Source organism: Eptesicus fuscus, chromosome 22 (genome assembly GCF_027574615.1).
Source record: "Eptesicus fuscus isolate TK198812 chromosome 22, DD_ASM_mEF_20220401, whole genome shotgun sequence".
NCBI classification, from domain to species: Eukaryota; Metazoa; Chordata; class Mammalia; order Chiroptera; family Vespertilionidae; genus Eptesicus; species Eptesicus fuscus.
Window position 1 is genome coordinate 22,277,567 of NC_072494.1, and position 21,890 is coordinate 22,299,456.

Below are 21,890 nucleotides of genomic sequence, written 5' to 3' on the forward strand. Positions count from 1 at the left end.
AATATATCCTCAGCAAAATATAAGGAAAAGTTATAGTCTGACATATACTTTAAGCTTCTTTGAGGCCAAGGTTGCACATAATTCAAAAAAATATCAAGATAGAAATGCATTCACTTTACTTGAGCTCTAATTCCTTTTTGAAAACTAGTTGTTCCTTCTTCCAATTCTTTGTCATAACAGTATATTGAATGTTATTAAGTTCAATAGTAATCCTTCAGCAATTTAATAGACATTTTAATATAATATAGACTATTACTTTGAATTATACTTGCAATTAGTACTTCTGATTTCTCAGTCAGCATTGCTTGAAGACATTTTGTTTTTCAAATAAAGGGCTTTGTATGATATTGAGGTAGAATTTATATAGTGGACTTTACACATAGTGGCATATTTAATTTTATCCTTAAAATATCAACCACCATCAGTGTTAAATTTCTTGACTTTGATAATTGTTCTTGGTTATATGAGGCTGTCCTTTGTTTTAGAAAATATACTCTGAAAGCTGTTGGTGGTAATGGGCATAATGTCTTTCTCAAATGGTTTAGAAAAAATGCATATATATTTAATAACTAGAAGCCCGGTGCATGAATTTGTGCATGGGTGGGATCCAGCCTGCCAGCCCCGATCGGGACCGATTGAACTGGGCTGGCCTTGGGGAGGGGCCAAGAGCGGTTGGCTGGCCGGCCCTGCCCCCTGGTCGAACTCCCATTTGATCTCCCGGTCAAGGGAACAATTTGCATGTTAGCTTTTTATTATATAGGATAGTATACACAGAGAGAAAGGTAGCAAAATGTGAACAGCTGGTGAATCTGGATAAAGGGTGTGTGTGTGTGTGTGTGTGTGTGTGTGTGTGTGAGTTCCGTGTACTTTTCTTTACCTTTATGATAAGTTTGAAACTAGAAAAATATAAAATTACCCCCTTCCTCCAAAAATCTTTACCAATTTTACTATCATTAGTTATCAATTTAGGAAATGGTCTATTGTCACATTTCACCTGCCTTTGTTCATTCCCAAGTATCTAGTATTAATCTGTTCTTGTGTGCAAAAATAATAGAGCAGGAGAAAAGAGACTGAGTCAGTAGTTTTTGTTTCTTCAAGAAGGGTGGAAATACCTGATGAATTAGGAGGAAAATATGGTGCTTGTAAAATAGGAAAATAACTCTCTTCTGTTGTAGATTTAAAAATTCTACAGATTAAAAGCAGATTATTTATTACACCTTATTTGGATAACCTGTTAAAGTGTAAGGTTTTTATATGAATATGTGTACATGAATGTTCATATGCAGCATTATTCATAACATTAAAAAGTGGAAACAACTCAAATGTCTATCAGTGGAATAGTATTCAGCCATAAAAAATGAATGAAGTACTGATACATGCTACAACATGGATAAAACTAAATGTGATACAAAAGGCCACATGTTATATGATTTCGGTTATATAAAATGTCCAGAATAGGCAAATTCATAGATTAGTAGTTGCTAGAGGCTTGGATGTTGGGAGGAATGGAGAGTAACTGCTAATGGGTGCTACGTTTCTTTTTGAGGTGATGAGAATGTTCTGGAATCCATTTATAATGATGGTTGCACAACTATGTGAATATATTTAAAACCATTTTAAAAGAATGAATTTTATGCCTGGCTGGTGTGGCTCAGTGGTTGAGCATCAACCTATGGACCAGGAGGTCACGGTTCGATTCCTGGTCAGGGCACATGCCCGGGATGCAGGCTCCAGCCCCAGTGTGGGGCGTGCAGGAGGTGGCTGATCAATGATTCTTTCTCATCATTGATGTTTCTATCTCTCTCTCCCTCTCCCTTCCTCTCTGAAATCAATCTACATCTATAATAATAAAAGCACGAAGCTGGGGCTGCATGAGAAGCCCAGGTCCTGGGTGCTAGAGGGAATCCGGTGCCGGCAGCCGGGGAAGTAAGGCCTACTCTTGCACGAATTTCATGCATCGGGCCTCTAGCATTTTAATAAAGCTCTTATATAAAGAAAAAGTAAGGCCTAACAGATCACTCTTGTCTCAAGACTTGCCACCTAATTAAGGAGGCGAAGACCTGATAACTTTACATGGTTTGTCTTCCTATTATCTTACAGACCTCATCTCCTTTTATTTCCCCCGGCTCATCTCAGTCTACCTGCACTGGTCTCCTGACTATTGCTGCTTCTAGGCCTTCCTGAGAACCCAGAAACCCTTTACTCAAAAGTTAATCTTTTAGAGATGCTTTTCCTGTCTGCTCTCTAAGATTGTAGACCTCTCCAACATTACCTATCCCTCTTCCTTGCTTTACTCTTCTCCTCAGTACAGTCACCATCTAACACAATATACATTTTACATTTTTATCTTGTATTTTGTTTATCTCTTCCCTCTAGAATATATGCTCTATGAGGGCAGAGATTTTGTCCCTTCTTCACAACTATATTCCAGGGCTTAGAACAATGCTTGACACCTTTTGACTCTTAAGTTGTAAAATGAGTAAATCTGAATGTATAAGTACATGCTGTTATAACAAAAATCAGGAATATTAAGCATAATCTAGAACTTTTGCTTGGGTCCTTCATAGCTCTGTTTATAAAAGGCAAATGTATGGTACTGGATTATCTTGATATTTTTCTGCCTATTCTGCCTTATCTTCGGTATAATAAATAAAATATTTATTTTATTATATCCAAAACCAAATGTTGTTTTGGTTGTTGATTTTCAGACTAATGGTATGGATCCTTCCATCATGAATATATGGGGTTCTTTAGCATTAATCTACCTTTGGTATATAGAATCACAATTTTACTTTAATATATCATTCAATAAACATTTATAATCATCAACCCAGGTACTAGGCATTGAAAAACATTTTTTTTTAAATTAGTAAAACACAATTTTTGCCTTCTTTAGGTACAAGATATAGTGGAGGAAATCACTTGGAAACAAATAATTTCAATAAACTAATGGTAATAACAAAGAAAGTTTAGGTGAGAAAACCATTAACTCTATCATAAGGTATCAGGGAAGACCTGGAGAGGTAATATTTGAGCTGAGTCTCAATGAATCAGTTTGATATCAGGTATATACAGTAGAAAGAATGATACTTCACAGGAGATGCCAAAGTCAATAAAAAAAATTTTAGCACCTACTATGGCCATATAATGCTCTACACAAATGAATAAAAAGGATAACTTTTTCCTGCTCTTCTGTAAATTACTTTTAGTGAAACATGCCAAGGCATGCATGGCTGAGCCAAGGGCAGTCTGGGGGCCCCTCCCTAGAGAGAAGCAGTAGCCACATCACACCAAGAAATTTGAACTTGATGGTCTCTAGACCATTGGTTTCAGCCTGGAAGCTATGCAAATACTATGTGTCATAACGTTATTTGTTGCAAAAGGATTATCTACTAGTTCATGCTTAGGTGCCTAGCAAGCATAGCCTGTGGATTTTGATATTTATCACACCTTTTCAATTTTATGTAGTTATTTTGAGTAATAAAAGATTTATTTAAACATAATGAATTCATAGTACCTTTTTTTTTTTTTACATTTTCTGTTTTCTCAATCAGTTGGTACTGTTACTATAACTGCTTTTAAGTCACTATCTGTCAAAATGACTAATCTTAAAAAGAGATCCTAAAATATTCAGCCTGATAACTCCTGCCAGTGTTGAAGCTGTTCACACTTTTAAAGCAGTCAAAACTTGAGTAAATATTTATTGAACTCCTTCTAAGTGCCGGGCACTGCTCTAGCCACTGGGTTACAAAGATTAATAAACAACTGTCTACTGTGTCCTCAGGGAGCTTACAGTCAAAATGAGCAGAGTCCAGATGAAGAAGAAGAAAGTGAGCATGGAGAGAAGGATGTGAATTCAGGCTCTACTGAGATAGTAACTCTTAAGCAGTGAGAATTCTCTCACTTAAGGTAGGCTATTAGAATAGAAAGAGCAGGTTATTGGGAACAAAGGCAATGGTTTTGTGAATGAAAAAAACACCCCACCTTTTTTGTTTTTTTGTTTGTTTGTTTAATTTCATAGAGGAAGGGAGAGAGAGAGAGAGAGAGATAGAAACATCAATAATGAGAGAGAATCATTGATTGCCTGCCTCCTGCATGCCCCCCACTGGGGATCCAGCTGCAACCCAAGCTTGTACCCTGACTGGGAATCGAACTGTGACCTCCTGTTTCATATGCCAATGCTCAATCACTGAGCCCTGCTGGCCGGGCAACACCCTATCTTTTTAAGAGTGTTTTCTTATAGCAACAAACCCGATCAATCTCCAGAGAACAGGGATATGAGTGATCTATATGTCTCTGAAAATACCTCTTCTGCTTGAGTTTTCTCTGCCTATTAATTAGGTGTAAGCCTATGAAATAACCTTAAACTATGTAAATACGTAATGTAAATCATATTGAAAATCTGTCTTGTTCTGACTGCTTCACAATGACAGTATGTGACGGATTGAAGGACAGTCATTTGCTTCACCGGTGGATCTCTGAACCTTCAGCCCAGCAATTCCACTTTTCTTCTTTCAGATTTCAGCTTCCTCTTCCTCCCCCTCCCCCTCCCTCCCCTCCCCTCCCTCACTCCCTTCCTTTTTTCCTCCCTCCCTCTTTTCTTTCTCACTAAGAAAGACAGAGCTATTGACTAGAAGCCCAGAGTTGCCCTTAAGTTCCGACCACCGGCTCGAATTCTTATGAAGTGGACTTGTAATATCCTTAATGTTGCTGCTGGCAGTCAGTTACAGATTCCATTATTGTCGATCAATGCAGTCGCCATGCGAGGTGGGGGGAGGAATGGAGGAGGAGGAGGAGAAGAAAGGAGGGATGAGAGCTTCCTATTCACAGATTTATCAACCTGCCTCGGCTTGCAGGAAATCTCCGTAAAGGGGGCTGGGATGCTGTTGAAATAGCTAACGCAGGAAGGGGTTAGGAGGCTGCAGTTCTCTCGACTGACTGAAAGAAAATTTGAAAACCTTTCTTCTCAGAACAAAACAAAATGCTGAATTTGTTCTTTTGCTTTTGTTTTTGTTTGATGATATGCTTTACTTAACTGATTAGCTATTGTGCTGTCCAGTTATCTAAGCTGTTCCAGTGTAGGAATCTGTTTCTTTTTCTTTGAGTGTCTTTATTCTTTATTTTCCTTCGCTTTCTCCTGTCATTGAACACAAATCATTATTCAATTTTATGCCTGCTTTCTCTTTCAGACTCAAGCTTAACACCCAGAGACAGACAAACCTCTCTCTTCTCTTCTATCACCCTCTTTTAACCCTCTATTTCCTTCCCCCTCCCCCGTTGTATTAGATTGATGTCACAGAGACAGAATTCAGAGTGGAGGGAGGATCACATTTTCTCTTTCATTATTACAGCCTGGCTAGCAATTTAAGTGTTGCACCCCCAAGAATTTAGTCTCTGTATCTTTCTTTTCCCACTTCATCATTCACTAATTGTGCTCTGTATGGAAAAGTTTTCTGGCTGGAGAATGAGTCTCCTTTCCCCCGGTGATGTGGCCGAGTGGTTGGATAGTAGCACCGAAGAGGAGAAGAGCCTTCTGTCATTTCTGGGTACGGTAGGGCTCCGCTTGTTCTTTTAACCCGTTGTTGTCTGCACTTCTCTTACTTTGGGGAGTAAGACCTCACATTTTGCAAAATCCACTTTTGGATTTTTAAAAGAGGGGAAGAGAAATTAAGAAAATACGTTCAAGTTTTGTTTATGTCTGTAGAAATGGTGCCAACAACATTTGCTATGAGAAATAAGAGACAGTTTGCTTTGCTTTAACAAAGAGTGCCAGCTCCATGCAAGGCTTATCCTGTCATCTGGGCAGCTGTTCGTGCTATTTAGACAACTTCTGCTAGCCAAAATATATTATTGTTTTGCCATACCCCTCAATGCAGTGATGATGAGGCTTGCTGTATGAGAGTGGGAGTAGGCTTTGTGTGCAAGAAAAGCTAACATATGGTTTGAGAAGTAGCTTTTATGCAGTGTGTGAAATATCTGTAATGTTCATATAGAAGATTTCTCTGGAGTATACGAAATAGGACACATGGACAGCAATTACTTTAACTTCCCAGTTACAGATGCTTTCTAATGAATTTCTTAAGGAAAGAAATTATCGATCATGATATTGGTATAATAAACAAATTCTTAGGAAAGTTAGATTATATCCAATTGTATCTTAAATGTAATAGGATGGCTTGATACTTATAAAAATCCTATTTTTGTTAGATTAATAATTGCCTTCAAAGTTACCTTTTTTATAAATTTGATTTATCTCATAATATATTTCCCTACATATAAGGATACTTTTATCATAATGGGCAAAATTTATGGTTTTCTGATTTTATTCCTCATGAATATTCTCTGACCTATAAGTCTTCTGCCACCCCAAAAAATATCTCTATCTTTTAAAATCTTTTTTATATTTAGCATAAGTTTCTGTTTTGTTTTATTTAATTCAGTTATATTGTCAATCTTAACAGTTTATAAATGATTTCTTTTTTCATGCAATTTAGATGTAAAGGGTCATCCTAATCAATTTTTTTCTAATTCTATAGAAACCCAGGTGCACATATTTAGACATTAATTCTACTCTTAATTTGCTTATCATAGTTTCACATATCTTGGACATTTAGGTGACTTTAAGAAATATGTACACCTCTTAGCTCCTCATTTCCCTGAAGCCTATCTCATTCCACTTGCTTCCCATTCCCCTCCCCCCACACACATAAAGAACCATCAGAGAAAAAAAGCAAATACAAATATCCCTGAGTGAAACCAGCCACTTAGACCCTACTGCATCATGGGAAAGGAAGGCAGAGTCACCACCGAAAATCTTTTCCTTGCTCTTGCATAATATTTCTATAAATTTTAATTATTTCCCTCAAGATTAATGTCTTTCTTTTTTTGGCCATTACCCCACTATGCCTGTAAAGAATTTGGTCAAATAAATAGAAATGGGCAAATAAAAAGTACTGCAGTCTGTGCCCCTTTCCCCTACACCCATCCTCTGTTTAGGAGAGTTAGTGAATCCCTCTTGATCCACAGATGGACGTGATAAAGACAAAAGATAGAGCATGCTTGGAAGAAAAATGCAAATTCCTACAAATTATCCACCTAATGAAAGAAAACTTTGTCATATGTAACAGATAAGACACAGATAAGTCAGAGTCAGATTCTACTCAAGGGCTATAACGAGAAGTTTAGTTACTGAGTGAGTGGATAGCTGTGTAGCCCACGCTCCATGGTGGCAGGGCTGAGCCCTGGGTGTCAGCAAGTCTTATTTTGGGGATTGAAGCTCTCTCCTGACCTTGAATAGCTAACACCTCCTTCTGTGGGTAAATAGGAATTTCCTAAACTCCTCTAGAGAAACTTGAAGCAAAACCATCTCACATATAGCTTGTAATAGCTTGAGGATTAAACAAAGCCCTCATGACGAGTCGTTCGCTAATGGAATTACCATTAATAAGAGCTTCCCAATGAAGATGCTAAGAAAATAAATAAAAATATTGAATTTACTTTATTGTGAATCTAGGATAAGTGGAATCAAGAGATGTTGTCAGAGAACCTATCAAACTATGCTTTGTTTGCCCAAGAATTTTATGGCAGCCTTCTCTCTAGGAGAGGAAATGAAAGAAAAGTACTTTGTTGGTGAGGCTTCACTACATCACTTTCGAGCAATAGCCACTTAATTGATGTTCAGGCCTTCCTGTTAAATTAGTGCACTGCTGAGTTGATAAAACTTTATAAAACTGTGACCTGTTCTTTATTCTAGTCTAAAACCTTATATGGTTCCCTCATCACCTATCAGATAAAGTCAAAACACCTTACTCTGGAACTTATTCTGATCCTTCCACCTGACATACCAGTATTCCTCTGGGTGGGGAGGACTTCATTCCATCAAATTGATTTATTTCTGTATCTTGGACATTGCCCTTCCCTACTTTTGCATGTGTTGTTTCTTCCATTGGCAGTGTCCCTTTATCCAAACTGAACTTTTCCAAAACCCTACCTGTTTCAAATCTTGCTCATGAACAAGACTGTGCTAGGTACTATGGCTGGGTACAAAGAAGTATAAGATAAAGCTGTCTGTGCAAAGCATAGAATTTGGTTAGGGAGAAAACATGAATTATGTACAATTAAGTGAGAAAGATTTAATAATTTAATACAATGGAGATAATAAAATAAAATAAGGCAGTACCTGATGGTGAAATGATTTATCCAGGCAAAACTTGCTTTGGGAATTTGAAGAAGGGACACATTATTTTTGATTAGTAACACTGAAGATTGCTTTACAGAGATAGGATATAATCTGAATCTTAAACAATGGAATAGATTTTTATAGAACTAGTGTTTTCTGTATGAAAGGAGTGGCATGAGGAATATTAAATTAATGTTCATGTCCAAATAGTAAATTGATTTGAAAGGAATGGAAGTTCATGTAAAGAAGTAATGAGAGATAATGCTTGAAGGCTATTTGGTGGCTCCCTGTGTTTGTTGGCTCCCTGTGTTTGGTGGCTCACTGTGTAGGACTCTCACGACAGGCTAATGACTATTTTATCCTGAAAGCAGTTGTGGGAAGAATTAGAGATTCTTGAGCAAGTAAAAGATATGGTCAAAGTAGCTTTTTAGGCAGGCATATCTGAAAGTGTCCCAGTAGGAGGAAGAGTCTAGAAGCAGTTAAACCTGTTTGAAAGCCATTACAGTACTCCAGATATTAAATAAGTGCCTCTGTTTCAACACTTAACCCTCTATGTTATAATTAGTGATTTGCTTATTTATTATTATAACTAGATTGTGAATGCCTGCAGGGGCTCAATCCTCTGTCTTTTAGCTCCTAGTACACTTTAAGTGCAGATGAATATTTGTGCACCTCAGGTGAATAAGATGAAAAAGTGGAGAGATTACATAGATCTGTCAGCAAAATTGGTGACAAATTAGAGGAATGGGGAACATAATGAGTCAAAGACTAATTTTGAACTTGGGAGGATGATGATACTATTAACAAAAATAGAGAAGTTGTGAAAGGGACAGTTTTTGAGGGAAGAATATGAGTTCTATATAATAAAAGGCTAATATGCAAATGGACCAAACAGCGGAACGACCTGTTGCTTTGTTGCGCACTGACAATAGATTGAAGCATAAATAAATCTCAACAAATTTCAAAGTCTATCTTATACAGAAAGCATTCTCTTAATCATAGTTGAACTAAGTTAGAAATTAATAATAAAAAATTTACTTTAAAAACCTTTATTTTTCTCCCTAGCCTGTTTGGCTCAGCGGATAGAGTGTCGGCCTACGGACTGAAGGGTCCTGGGTTCTATTCCAGTCAAGGGCACATGCCTGGGTTGCAGGCTCAATCCCCAGTAAGGGGGCATGCAGGAGACAGCTGATCAATGATTCTCTCATCATTGATGTTTCTATCTCTTTCTCCCTCTTCCTCTCTGAAATCAATAAAAATATATCTTAAAAAAAAAAGAATGTAAGCCTTAAAAAATAAGTAAAAACCTTTACTTTTAGAAACTTTTAAAGTTATTTATATTTAACTCTTTAGTCCCAGAAGAAATAATAATGGAAATTATAAAATACTTAAAACTGAATATCCTGAAAACAGTACATTCCAAAACTTGTAGGGATGTTGCTAAAGGAGTTATTAAGTGAAACTTACAGCCTTAATCTTTTATATTGAAAGGCGAAAAGATGAGAATTAATGAAGTAATTAAGTATTCAACTCAACAAATTAGAAAAGAAAGAATAAATCCAGAGAAAGTTTAGGGAAAGAAATAATGAAGATAACAGTAAATGATAGTAAAATAGAAAACAGAAGTAAATGTAATAGAATAAAAAAGCCAAGTGTTGTTTCTTTAAAGTTATTTCTCCAATGAAAATAGATAAAACTATCAAGATTTGTTCAAGACAAAAGAGAAAGCACAAGTAAAGAATGTTAGAAATGAAAAAAGGGACACCATTACAAAAAACCAGAGACTTGAAAAATAGAAGACTGTCATGAAAAACTTTGTGATGTATTTATTTAATAATTTAGAGAAAATTGATATTTTAAAAAAGTAATTTATTAAAATTGATTATAAAAATAAAAATGTAAGTAGACCTGCTACTTATAACCATTAAAGAAATTGAATCAATAGTTTAAAATCTACCACTGATTATGGTTTAATTTCTCATAAAGTTTGACATAAAAAAGAATGAATCCTGTATTACAATTGGATTAATATTTCTAATCAGTGATAAATTCAGTTTTTCACTGTAAATGAATGACTTGGCATTCTGGTATCTAAATTGAAAAACAAAAAATACCATGATCCATGCTAAAAACCTAAGCATATCGTTTGAATCCATTTTTAGTCCCACGGGAGTCATCGTTCCCTTAAGAGCTTTTAAGTCTTACATCAGCAGTCGTTCTCAACCTTCCTAATGCCTTGATCCTTTAATACAGTTCCTCATGTAGTGGTGACCCCAAACCATAAAATTATTTTCGTTGCTACTTCATAACTGTAATTTTGCTACTGTGAATGAATCGTAATGTAAATATCTGTGTTTTCCGATGGACTTAGACTCTACAGCAGTGGTTCTCAGCGACCCACAGGTTGAGAACCGCTAGCAGGGTCGCCTAAAACCACGGAATTTTGCTACTGTGAATGAATCGTAATGTAAATATCTGTGTTTTCCGATGGACTTAGACTCTACAGCAGTGGTTCTCAACCTGTGGGTCACGACCCACAGGTTGAGAACCGCTAGCAGGGTCGCCTAAGACCACGGAAAACACAGATATTTACATTACGATTCATTCACAGTAGCAAAATTACAGTTATGAAGTAGCAACGAAAATAATTTTATGGTTGGGGGTCACCACAACATGAGGAACTGTATTAAACTTTAGGGTATTTTCTTATGGGGATATGCAAATTAAAAACTAAAGGAAATCAAGCCAAACAGATATCTAAAGACAATAAGGATGAATAAGAAGATATCAAGACTTATCCCTGATTCATTTATGTTTAAGTATGCTTCTTATTAAAGCCTGGAAATATGTGAATTTTCCAATAGAGTGATGCATAGAAGGAAAAACCTCAAAACTTTTAAACCTAATCTCCCATGAAGCTTATTTACCAAAATCTTAATTATAGCTGATGATTCACGTTAATATACTTCAAAAGAGGGTGTTTCTTAAACTTGATTAGATGGCGCTCTTTAGTTCCATTTGTAAATGAGCAATAACTAGAAAATGTATTGATAATTTTATTATGTACTAGATCAAACCATATGAATTGATTAATATTTTACTAATTAGCATACAAAAATGGCAATTCTATATGATCACGTATTTATTAAAGGAGAAAACAAGGTATGTAGACTATGCTGAACTATTTTTTAGTTTAGTTAAAATTTATTTCTTACTAATTATTATGTTGTATTCTGTTTTAATACTTGCAGACAAGCAAGAAAGGGTACAAATGGTATATAAAAACATTATAGGAGAAATATTTAAAATATAGAGAATTCTGTTGAATATTATGGGAGAAATATTTAAAATAGAGAGAATTCATTTGAAAATTTAGACAAGATCACCATTATTCAAATCTTAGAGTACAAGACTTCATTTGCAGAACACTCTATTGGACAGAAATATAGTTTGGTAACCCAAACTAGAGAACATATAATCAAGTAATAGGAATTTATAAATGTGTTAATTGAAAATCAAAGAAATGTTACTAATTAGGCCTGGTTTTATATAAGTAGATGAATTGAAATTTGCGTTGAAGGTCCCGTAAGATGTGGCATATAAGTAAAAACGATTAGTAAAGATAGACACAAGGAATGAATATGGTCAGTTTGAGATAGATCAAAGATCATCTGAATAAGGCACTATGTTGGAGAGTGTTGGTATAATAAGGTGGGGGCAGGTACCTGTCTATCTTAAGATCTCTAGGAAGGTAATTATATTAAGAAAGTAGTGTTTTAGGAAGGTTAATACGGTAATGATGAGCAGAATAGCTTTAAGGAGAGAGAGACTGGAGTCACTGATGTCTGTTAGGAGGGTCCTGCCATAATCTGCATGAGATATAAAAAATCCTGGAGTAAGGTGATAGATGGTAGTGGAAAAAAAGAAGACAAAATGAAGCCAACAGACACTTTGAAGAGAGACTTGCAGTGCTTGGAGGCAAAAGGGGTGCAAGTCAACATCATAGGCTCCTCCCTTTTCTATTACCTTCACTGATAAGTGATGTCCAATATAAGCAATTTTTGTTTTCACACAGTTTCATATGCATATTTGAAATAATTCTCATCTTTTATTAGGGGCCCAAAAGTTTGTATGTTTTCAATACTTTAAATACTTTCTGTTAAAATCTATTTTAGGATGAAACCCCAACTAATCTTAAAAGGCCCTGACACAATCAAGGACCAAATCTTTTTTAAGATTTTAAAGATGAATACTGAAATCATAGTATAAGTAAATCAAAGATTATACTCACAGTTATATATGAAACATACTAATAATGAGAACTATAGTCAGTTATAGAAAAAGTTTAGATAAGGTCTTAGAAATCTCTGTAAATTAGAAGACATTGTCTTCTAGAGTGGACAAAATATGATTCACCAATATGAAGCTGTGAGATTAAGAAAATTTTATAAATAACTAGATTGAAATGCTCAAAACAGTCATTTTATGCTGAATAATGCTTTCTTAGTTATTTAGAGACTAGAGGCCCAGTGCACGAATTTGTGCACAGGTGGGGTCCCTCGTCCTGGCTGGTAATCAGGGCTGATCGGGGAGAGGGGGGCAGGAGGAGGGCCACAGGAGGTTGGCCAGCTGCCCATCCCCACCCTGATTGGCCCCGATTGGGAGGGCCAGGGGTCGAGAGGAGGAACCGCAGGAGGTTGGCTGGCTGCCCCCCCCCCCCACCCCCAAGTAGGGGCCCATCAGGGAGGCTGGCTGGCTGGGGAGAGGGACTGCAGGAAGTTGGCCAGCCAGCTGTGGGAGGTTGGCCACCCATGGGAGGTTGGCTGTGGGAGCGCACTGACCACCAGGGGGCAGCTCCTGCATTGAGCTTCTTCCCCCTGGTGGTCAGTGCACGTCATAGCAACCAGTCGACCGGTTGTTCAGTTGTTAGGTCGCTTATGCTTTTATATATATAGATTGTTCTTTGTAAAACCTAAGATCATAATGCTTTTAATCTAGCTTTGTCTCATAGGATTGGCCTAAGTAGTTATCTCTCCACTTAGGTATATTGAAGATTACTTAGCAAGATAGAAGAGCAAGGCTTTTTTTTTTTTTTAAGGTTTACCACTAGGGGTTATTCTTGATGTACATTCTGTGGGTTTTGACAACTATATGGCATGTATCCATCATTACAGTATCACAGAGTATTTTCACCATCCTAAAAATGCTCTGTGCTTCACCTATTCATCTCTATCCCTAAGGGAGGTTATTTTTTGGAGGGTTTTTTGTCACTTTTTTATTCAAGGAATCAGTAGTAGATATTCTTTATAGCTTGTTTCTTATTTTGTTCAGATTTTTTCACCATTACATTAAGCTAGTAAACTTTTTCCCTCTTCATCCCATTGCTTCACTTCTCTTTGTTTCTTGACTAGAATATCCTTTTTAGCATCAGAATTCCAGGATTGAAAGTTTTCTTTGATGGGCTTTGTTTGCAGTAAATTATTGCTGAAAGAGTGTGCTTTCATTTTCTTTAAAATATGAAGAATTGTGTGCATATGGTTCAAGTTCTTTGAGTTACTTTTAGGAAGAGTCTCCATGATTATGTATCTTATTTTTTCTCCATTACAGCCAATAATACAAAACACAAGGAGAATAGGATAGTATGCATGGTGATTAAAAGTACAGGCTCCAAACCACATAGGTTCCAGTCCTGATTTTGCCCTTTACCACCTGTGCACACATGGGCAGAGTAATAGAACATCTCCTGTTTCCTTATCTGTAAAATGGGGGCAATAATCCCAACTCAGAAAATTATTGTCAAGATTAAAGAGAGAACTCATATAACACTCTTGGCATTTAACAAGGATTAAGAAATGATAGTTGAGCGTTGTAGTTATCCTTATATTTTCATCATTGTTATAGCACCAAGGCCTAGAGATATGCTTTGTATTTGAAACTGAGGATACCCTATAACCCTAAGCTGTTTCTTAGCCGTTCTGGTTGCAAGTGTTATTTGCACTAAAACTATTCTCTACCATACCATCCAATATCATCATGTGAAGTAAGTCCTAAGCTGAAGAAATGGAATACTTGTGGATGTTCAGATTCCTTGACCAGAGAGAAATCTGTTCTCCTATTATATTAATAAGAATAAATTTATAATAATAATAATAGAGAATAAATTTATTGAAGTAAAGTAAAGGTGGGGAGTCTGGGTGTCTTTACTTTCTGAGAATTCACCACATTTTCATACTTAGCACCAATTTGAATGTATTGAAGTAAGTGTCTAGTGCATGCAAACTTGAAAGGACTGCTTGTTTGAGTGAAGTATTGCATTCTAAGTGATACAAATTGGATGAATTAAAGTGGCTCTGGGGATTTGTATTTCAGAGCAGCTGAATGGTAGTGACTGTTGGTACACAGGCTTTAAAGCAGTAAAAGTGAGACACAGCAGAGAATGTCCCACTGAGAGTCAGGTGGATGAAATCTATGAAATGCCCAGATGCTATAGTATTAGCAACTATATAAATGTAATATGTAATTTTCTTCTCTTTGCTCGTGTCCCTTTTCCTTTATAAAATGCTTCTCTACCTGCACTTTTAAGCTTCCATTACCTTCAGGAGTCCTCCAACAAAAAGTATGCAATTCCATTTTCATGAAGCCTTTTTTCTTTCACTATTTGCTATTTGTTATTAAAATCCCTCTTTACTAGAGAGGTACAAACTCATTTCCTAATACTATTCTTTCCTTCCTATTCTGTTTCTTAAATGTATTATGTGCCTCCTATGGAAGAAGTATTCTTCTAATTTAGAATTCATAGCATGGAGAGTTAAGTTATTTGCTTACCTTATCATAATAATAAAAGGCCAGAGTCATCACGACTGAAAGGACCAAACGACTGGCCACCATGAAGTGCATGGAGCACCTCTCGGTCCCTCCCCTGTGACCCACAGGCTCCGATTCGCAGCCCGGTGATGGGCAGGGCTGCAAGTGCTGCAAGGCGCTCGCGGGTTGGCGAGGTGGCGGGCGGGTGGGCGGGGCTGCGTGATTTTGTGCGCTGGGCCTATAGTTTATTAATAATTTGAACCACTCCTACTTATTGTTATCATCATTTACACAATATAAGGGAAAATAGATGATAGTGAGGTCAGCTCATTCACAGCAACATCATTCACTGAAATTTCAGTGATCTGAATGGTTGCACAAACACAGTTTGGTGTGTATTCAATTTTCTATCATGCTATGTTAAAATGTCACTGATTTTTAAAAAGGAACTGAAAAATCTCCTTTTAAGAATATTAGAACACTTGTTTCTTAAATATAATATCAAAAATATTAAAGGGGCCTGTGAATATTAGAATTGGAAGGGCATTCCATTCATTTATATTTTATAATCCTGGACAACAAAATGACTAGGAATTGGTTTGGGTTGCTATTCATGTGAAATATTTAGACATACTATATATGCCAAACTGACTGCATCTGTGAATATGTAATGTTTTTCTGGTCTGTCATAATTAGAGAAATTTGCTATGAGAAAGATATTTTGGTTCCTGCGTCATTGACCACCAAATTAAAACTTTATAAATATCTTTCTACATTTTGTTCATCTTTCATGTTGAATTTTCTGAAATGACTTTCACATTGGTGAGATTATTCCTTTTTTTAAAATTTGCCCCCACTGGCCCAGCCTGCATAGCTCAGTGGTTGAGCGTAGACCTAAGAACCAGGAGGTCATGGTTCCATTCCTGGTCAGGGTACATGCCCGGGTTGCGGGCTTGATCTCTAGTGTGGGGTATGCAGGAGGCCCTAGCCAGCAATCGAACCAGCATCCTCTTGGTGAATGGGTCAATGGTCAACCACTGAGCCATGCCAGCTGGGCTGTCTACCTTTTAAAAACACTATTGTAACTTAACTTAAAAGTGGTAGACATTACCAGAATTCCTGACACTTTAAGCTGCATTATTTATGTTACATATATGACATGATGATGACATATGAATTTTGTTTAAATATGATTGAACAAAAAGTAAATATAGTTTATTTTATGCTTCTAGATGTATGGTCATAATGATGTCATATAGCAGATAACCTTTCTCTTTTGATACTTTCAGAAGGTTTTGAAACTAACCCTCAGTTAAAACATTTATGTATTAGCAAACATATATGATAAAAACATTTTCTTTTACTCTCTTTCCAAACATAATATTCCAGAATTATTTCAATCAGATTCATTATTCAAAATCCTGAAAAGAAAATAATTAAGAAAGTGTCAGTAAGTATATGTCCATAGGGTTTCCTTGTGATTTGTACCTTTGGGTGAAGTGTATTTCACCTGATGGTTTTTCTTTGAGTCAAAAGCTAAAGTTTTTATGTGTAGGCCTGTAAGCTACAAACAAATAGGAGCACTCTGCTACAAATAGTCCCGCTCACTGATGATAGTCCCATGGGCCCCCTGCTGCTGTTTACCCTAGAAGCTTTGCATTAGTTTCCAGTGTTCTTCCCTGAGAAATCTTCAAGGCTGATTTCCTTACTTTCTTAAGTATTGTCTCTCACTCACCTTCTCAAGGCAACTACCTATAAACTGTATCTAAATTACTATGCCTCTTCATTTCCTTAGCACTGTCTGACTTTTTTTTTCACCCCTGGATCACTTTTGACATTTGCTTCCTGAAAAATAAACTAAAGGCCACGAAAACACTACTAGGTTCTAAAGGCAGAGGTTGAGTTCTGTTTGTTGAACAAGCACATCCTCCACCAAAAGTGCTTTGCCCTTATAATTATCCAGTTGTCAATTTCTTCACCACACTTTTCAGAGAAAGCACATTGACAAAGAGCAAAATGTGCATGTTGAGGAAATGATGCTATAACACTACACTTTGTATTTAGAGAGCCCCTTTTTTCCAAAATGCTAACTTTGCATCAAAGCGTATGAACTCATTCATCTTGTCTTCATCGCTGGTTGGTCTGAATAACCCAGTTTATTCATGAAGATCAGAGCAGAAAAGGTGAAATGGCTCATACAGGACACACAGATAGTTGATAGTGCTGCTAAGAAAAGCATCCAAATGTTCTCTCTGTTCAATACATCATTCTATGTAGGGCTGGATTGGAGGTTATCTCTCATTATTTTAAGTTGTCACCTCATCTCAGTTCATACCTAATGGCAAAGGAAATGATGAGTTAAATTTAAAACTTAAGGGTTTTTTATAACTTTTTTTTGTCTTTTCAATCTGAAGATGAAAAATACTATTTTTAGATGATGAGAAAGTGAACAAAATGTTTCAGACCTTTACTGAAACAATATTATATATCTCAGCCTTAGAGAGCAAGCATATTTTTAAATGACTATAATTAAATATTGTAACTATGAAAGATCATTAATATTTATAGCAGGTGAAAATAATGCGATAGCATAATAGCAGAAATGGGGGTAGGGGAGAAAGCTGTCTAATTTTGGCCTACTGGAACCACTATAGATTTTTGGTCCAACTCAGCAGAAATGTAGCTTTAAGAGCATAGTAGCAGCTTTCCTTTCTAATTGGAGACTTAAAAGTTAAAGGTGGCTGGGCCAGTTTACTATGCAGGCCTGCCTGTGACGAACCCAGTGAGTTGTTAATTCTGTTCTTACTGATGCTGCCACCCTGTTTCTAAATGGACATTGGTTCCTGGGGTATATATTCTTCTCTCAGCTTTGAAATAGTTATGAATCTTCTGAGAACTAAAGAACCTGGATATTAAAAGGCCTTTTTTTCTTTCTTTTTTGCATTGTTGGGGTTGAGAAAGTCAAGAAGTATAGACTTCTTACCATTTTAATAGTTGATTAAGTTTACCTTGTATTCTTTATCCTTTCTTTTCCCTCTTTAGGGGCAATTGTTCAAACTTCAAGAATAATTTAATTTCTTCTTTTGAACCCAAATAAATTCTTTAAGCTATATCAGAGTTGTGAGTTGTTGTTGTTTTCATGATACAGAAAGAGAATCTAAAAGCAAAAATAAACCAAACAAATAACGTATTTGTTAGAGTTTGAAATGTGGTTGCTCATTTTAGCCAATAGTTTCCAAATAGTTAAAGGCACTGAAATATATTTATTTAATGAATTTATATGCCTAAAAAATAAAATTAGATGTTTGGAAGAAAGTGAAGAAATAAGTTTCAATTTTATTTTCTTAAAACATTGCAAATTAAAGAAAACTTTCATTTTACCCTTGCTTAATGGAACTGTCTCCTAATTTGGTTTCTCCATCAATTATTCAGAGATTAAAATATATTTTATTATAATATTCAGGCTCCTCCTATACTTTCTAATTATAAGTACTCATCAGAGGAAAGATGAGATTATATTCTACCTTAACCAGACCCTCCTCCACCCAACTGCCTGCTCCCCATAAGACTTTCCTAACTTGGAAAATCACTCTTTAGTGTCATGTTGCTGGAGTCTGATGGTCTTGTTCAATGTGTTTAACTGATTTGTTTAAATTCAGTGCTTTATGCCATTCCCGTGAAATTTAGCTAAATATACTGCTATTTTTTTAGCAATGTGCACTAAATTGTGTGTGCCTAATTCTGAAAATGACTTTGTACATTAAGGCTCATTTAACCATTGGTGGTTAGTGAGAAGTTGAGAGACTTACAGTTACTTATTGGTCATGATTGTAAAACACAGTAATAGCGTGGAACTTTCATCTGCTGCAGGCATGTAAGGCACTTTGCTGTCAACCTCTCAGTCATTAGGAATGCTGCAATTTGGCTTATGTTTCACTAGTCAAGATGTCACAGAGATGATATTTAGTCGTGGGAAGCCTATCACTATCCAACAGGCAAACATAGTAATAGGGTAAGCACTTCCAATTGGATTTTCATAGGAGGGATTGACTGTGTGCATTACTGAATCTGTGTAAAATGGTGTCCTTTTAGCACTAGCTAAATATAAATTTCAGTAAATGTTTTTTCTTGCTGCAGATTAGTACAATACAGTGAAATTTTTCTGTAATTGGGGGGAGGCAGTGGTTGGGCGTCTGCTAATAGCCTGAAAATAACTAATGAGGGTGTGCAGTGAGAGCGATTGATTGAATAGCTGCAGTCCTGTGTGTTCTTTCTCGCTTACTCTCTCTGCAAGCTGTAAAGAGGGAGGGGGGAAGAGCAAGACACAGGGAGGGAGCGAGAGAAAAACGCTTTCTCTTAAGTGGAAGTAGCACGGATCCCAGGGGCCAGGAGGCCAGAAATGGAAGTTTAAACTGCATCTATCGTTTAAAGGGAGAGCAGCAGGAAGCAAAATGTCAGTCTCCGGAGTCACGATTTACTCCTCATTTTTTAAGATCTGGAAGATAACACAGAATACTTTTTTTAGGATTTTTTTTTCCTTGTTCATGTTGAGATTATTTAATGTTATCTGAGAAGCTGGATTCCTATGTGTCTGTCAGTTGAAGTGGAGATGGGAAGCAGTTGTGATAAAGGTATAATATGTATATATCTATCATCTATGTGTGTGTATGTGCATAAATATGCATATGTATATCACTCTATAAAAAATTAAATGTAACCTTAATGTAGTGCATAGTAGTTAAGTTGGATATTTATCATATTGTGTGCAAAATCTGAAGCTTGTTAGGTAGTTTGAACAGATTTAGGATTCCAGAGTAATGTCTTAGTAAGGTCATATTGCGAGAACAAGGAGAAGCTGATCTATTTTTATTACTGCATAGGCATATATGTTATTTTCTCCTGGCAGCAGCTTTCAGTCTTCACATGGCCCTTTGGTTGCAGTCTAGTGAATCATCTTATCTGCACTGAACTGAACTTTGACCTTTGTGCATGCACCTTCAAATCATGAGCAACACTAGACTATATTTTGTTCACAATAATATAAAAAATTTCTATTAACTCCTCTGCTGCTGACAAATAGAGAAGTAGATTCATACATTGTAAGATACAAATATTAAGTGAACTTACAGATATTAAACATAGCTCAAAAGAAATTATTTTTATATGTGCACAGATGAGACATAAGTGTACATATGTCTCACTAAAGCAGTTTCTTTACTGTGACCATCTCCTAGTGTCTACATAGTTCAAACACCACAGAGATAAAAAGAGAAATTATGTGGTTCTAGAATATAATGCACCTTTAAAGCAAACTGATTTTTTGGGGGGGTGGGGAGTGGAAATAATTTTCCAATTAAGTTACACATTTTAAATTTTGGGTTCTTAATGGTGTTTCTTTTTCAGAGGTGCCAGCAGAAAGATCCCCTCGCAGACGGAGTATCTCAGGGACCAGTACCTCCGAGAAACCCAACTCTATGGACACTGCATATACCTCACCCTTCAAAGTACCAGTAAGTGTTTCTCTTCTCTAAAAGGATATTTCACTTTTGTGGTTTCTTCTTAGAGTTACACTTGCTAAGAATTTCTTTATAATACTTAGGGTTAAAGACAGAGTTGTCAACTTCTATAGATTAACTGTATTTAATGTCCACTACTTTAAGTGTACGGTTTATTGTGTTTTAGGGAATTTTAATTTTACTTGTGGGATACTTCCAAATTATGTAATTAAGTACATTAAATTCAAATTCCTCTGAACAATAGAGTACAAATCTTTGCAGAATGTCCTTTTATCAAGTCACTGGCCAAAACCTATCACAATTCTGTAAAGATGCTGGTGAGATTTTTTTATTTTTATTTTCCAGAGCTGGAACATAAGTAGAGAATGATAAGACTCATAAAGTTGCAGAGAAAATTATAAGAGAATTTAAACAATTGTGAGTTCTAATTCTGAAATCGGGTCTGTGCTTTGCCTAAGTCTGTTTTAAATGACCATTGAAATGCTCTAGAAATACCCTGGAAGAAATATCCCATTTAAAAATAATCCTTAAACTGACAGGCAGTACTGAGACTCAGTATTAACTTCAAAGGAATGCTGAGATGGAAAGGCTGTAAGTGATCAGGTCAGCTGACCACTAGTTGCAGGTGTAGTTTGGACCATTTTGATAAAACTCTGACTAATCCATATTTTAATTCATCCATTTTCTTTGTTTATTGAGCAAGAAATATACTTTCATTCTAATCATATTATTAAAATTCATTGAAAAGAATTACTTACATGATCTTGGTCATTGTTGTAGATACAATGGAAATCAATATAAAATCAATATAAAAGAAAAATGTTTTTCTTTTAATTCAGCCAAGTTAATATGTTATATTCTTTATTTACTTATTCCAATGCTATTTTTTTTAAGTTGGGATGACCTTTTAAGTAGAACTGATATTTTGAGATATATAAGTAGACATTCATTAGTAAGTTAATAACTTAAATGATGTTTAATTTTGGATTAACCCTGAGGAGCAAGATTTCCCTTTATTGTGTCTTAGTGCCTTGTAGAGTTTGTGAATATTTGTTATTGTGCCCTTTCAAATTTTTACAAACTTTTCATTTTTAAAGTTCACAAGCAAATGTTGGATTAATATTCTAAACCAATTTTGATAAGAATATCAAAATATCAGATTTCATGTCTTTTATTAAATTTCTTTGTTCCATAGACATAGCTACCTGTTTTTAAAACTTTCTATGAATGAAGGCAGCATTTTCCCCCTCTCCTCTCCTTATTTTCCTGATGAAACGGAGATCAAATATACTGAAACTATCCATATACAGAGTTTGGTACAAAGGGATTGAATTAGAATTTGAAGTTTTAAGCCATCATGCTAGAATAGAATGGTGAATTCTTAGAAAATT

At 35.9% G+C, this 21,890-nt stretch overlaps 1 protein-coding gene across 3 annotated transcripts in view; it reads left to right on the top strand.

Annotated features, from left to right (window-relative positions):
- RASAL2 (RAS protein activator like 2) overlaps nucleotides 1–21,890 on the top strand; it is a 264,165-nt gene that overhangs the window by 180,691 nt on the left and 61,584 nt on the right. For all 3 annotated transcript variants that reach the window (XM_008145887.3, XM_054712291.1, XM_008145888.3), the window contains exon 4: nucleotides 20,387–20,493. In XM_008145887.3, coding sequence (XP_008144109.2) covers nucleotides 20,387–20,493 — 107 coding nt within the window. The remainder of the gene's footprint in view (nucleotides 1–20,386; nucleotides 20,494–21,890) is intronic.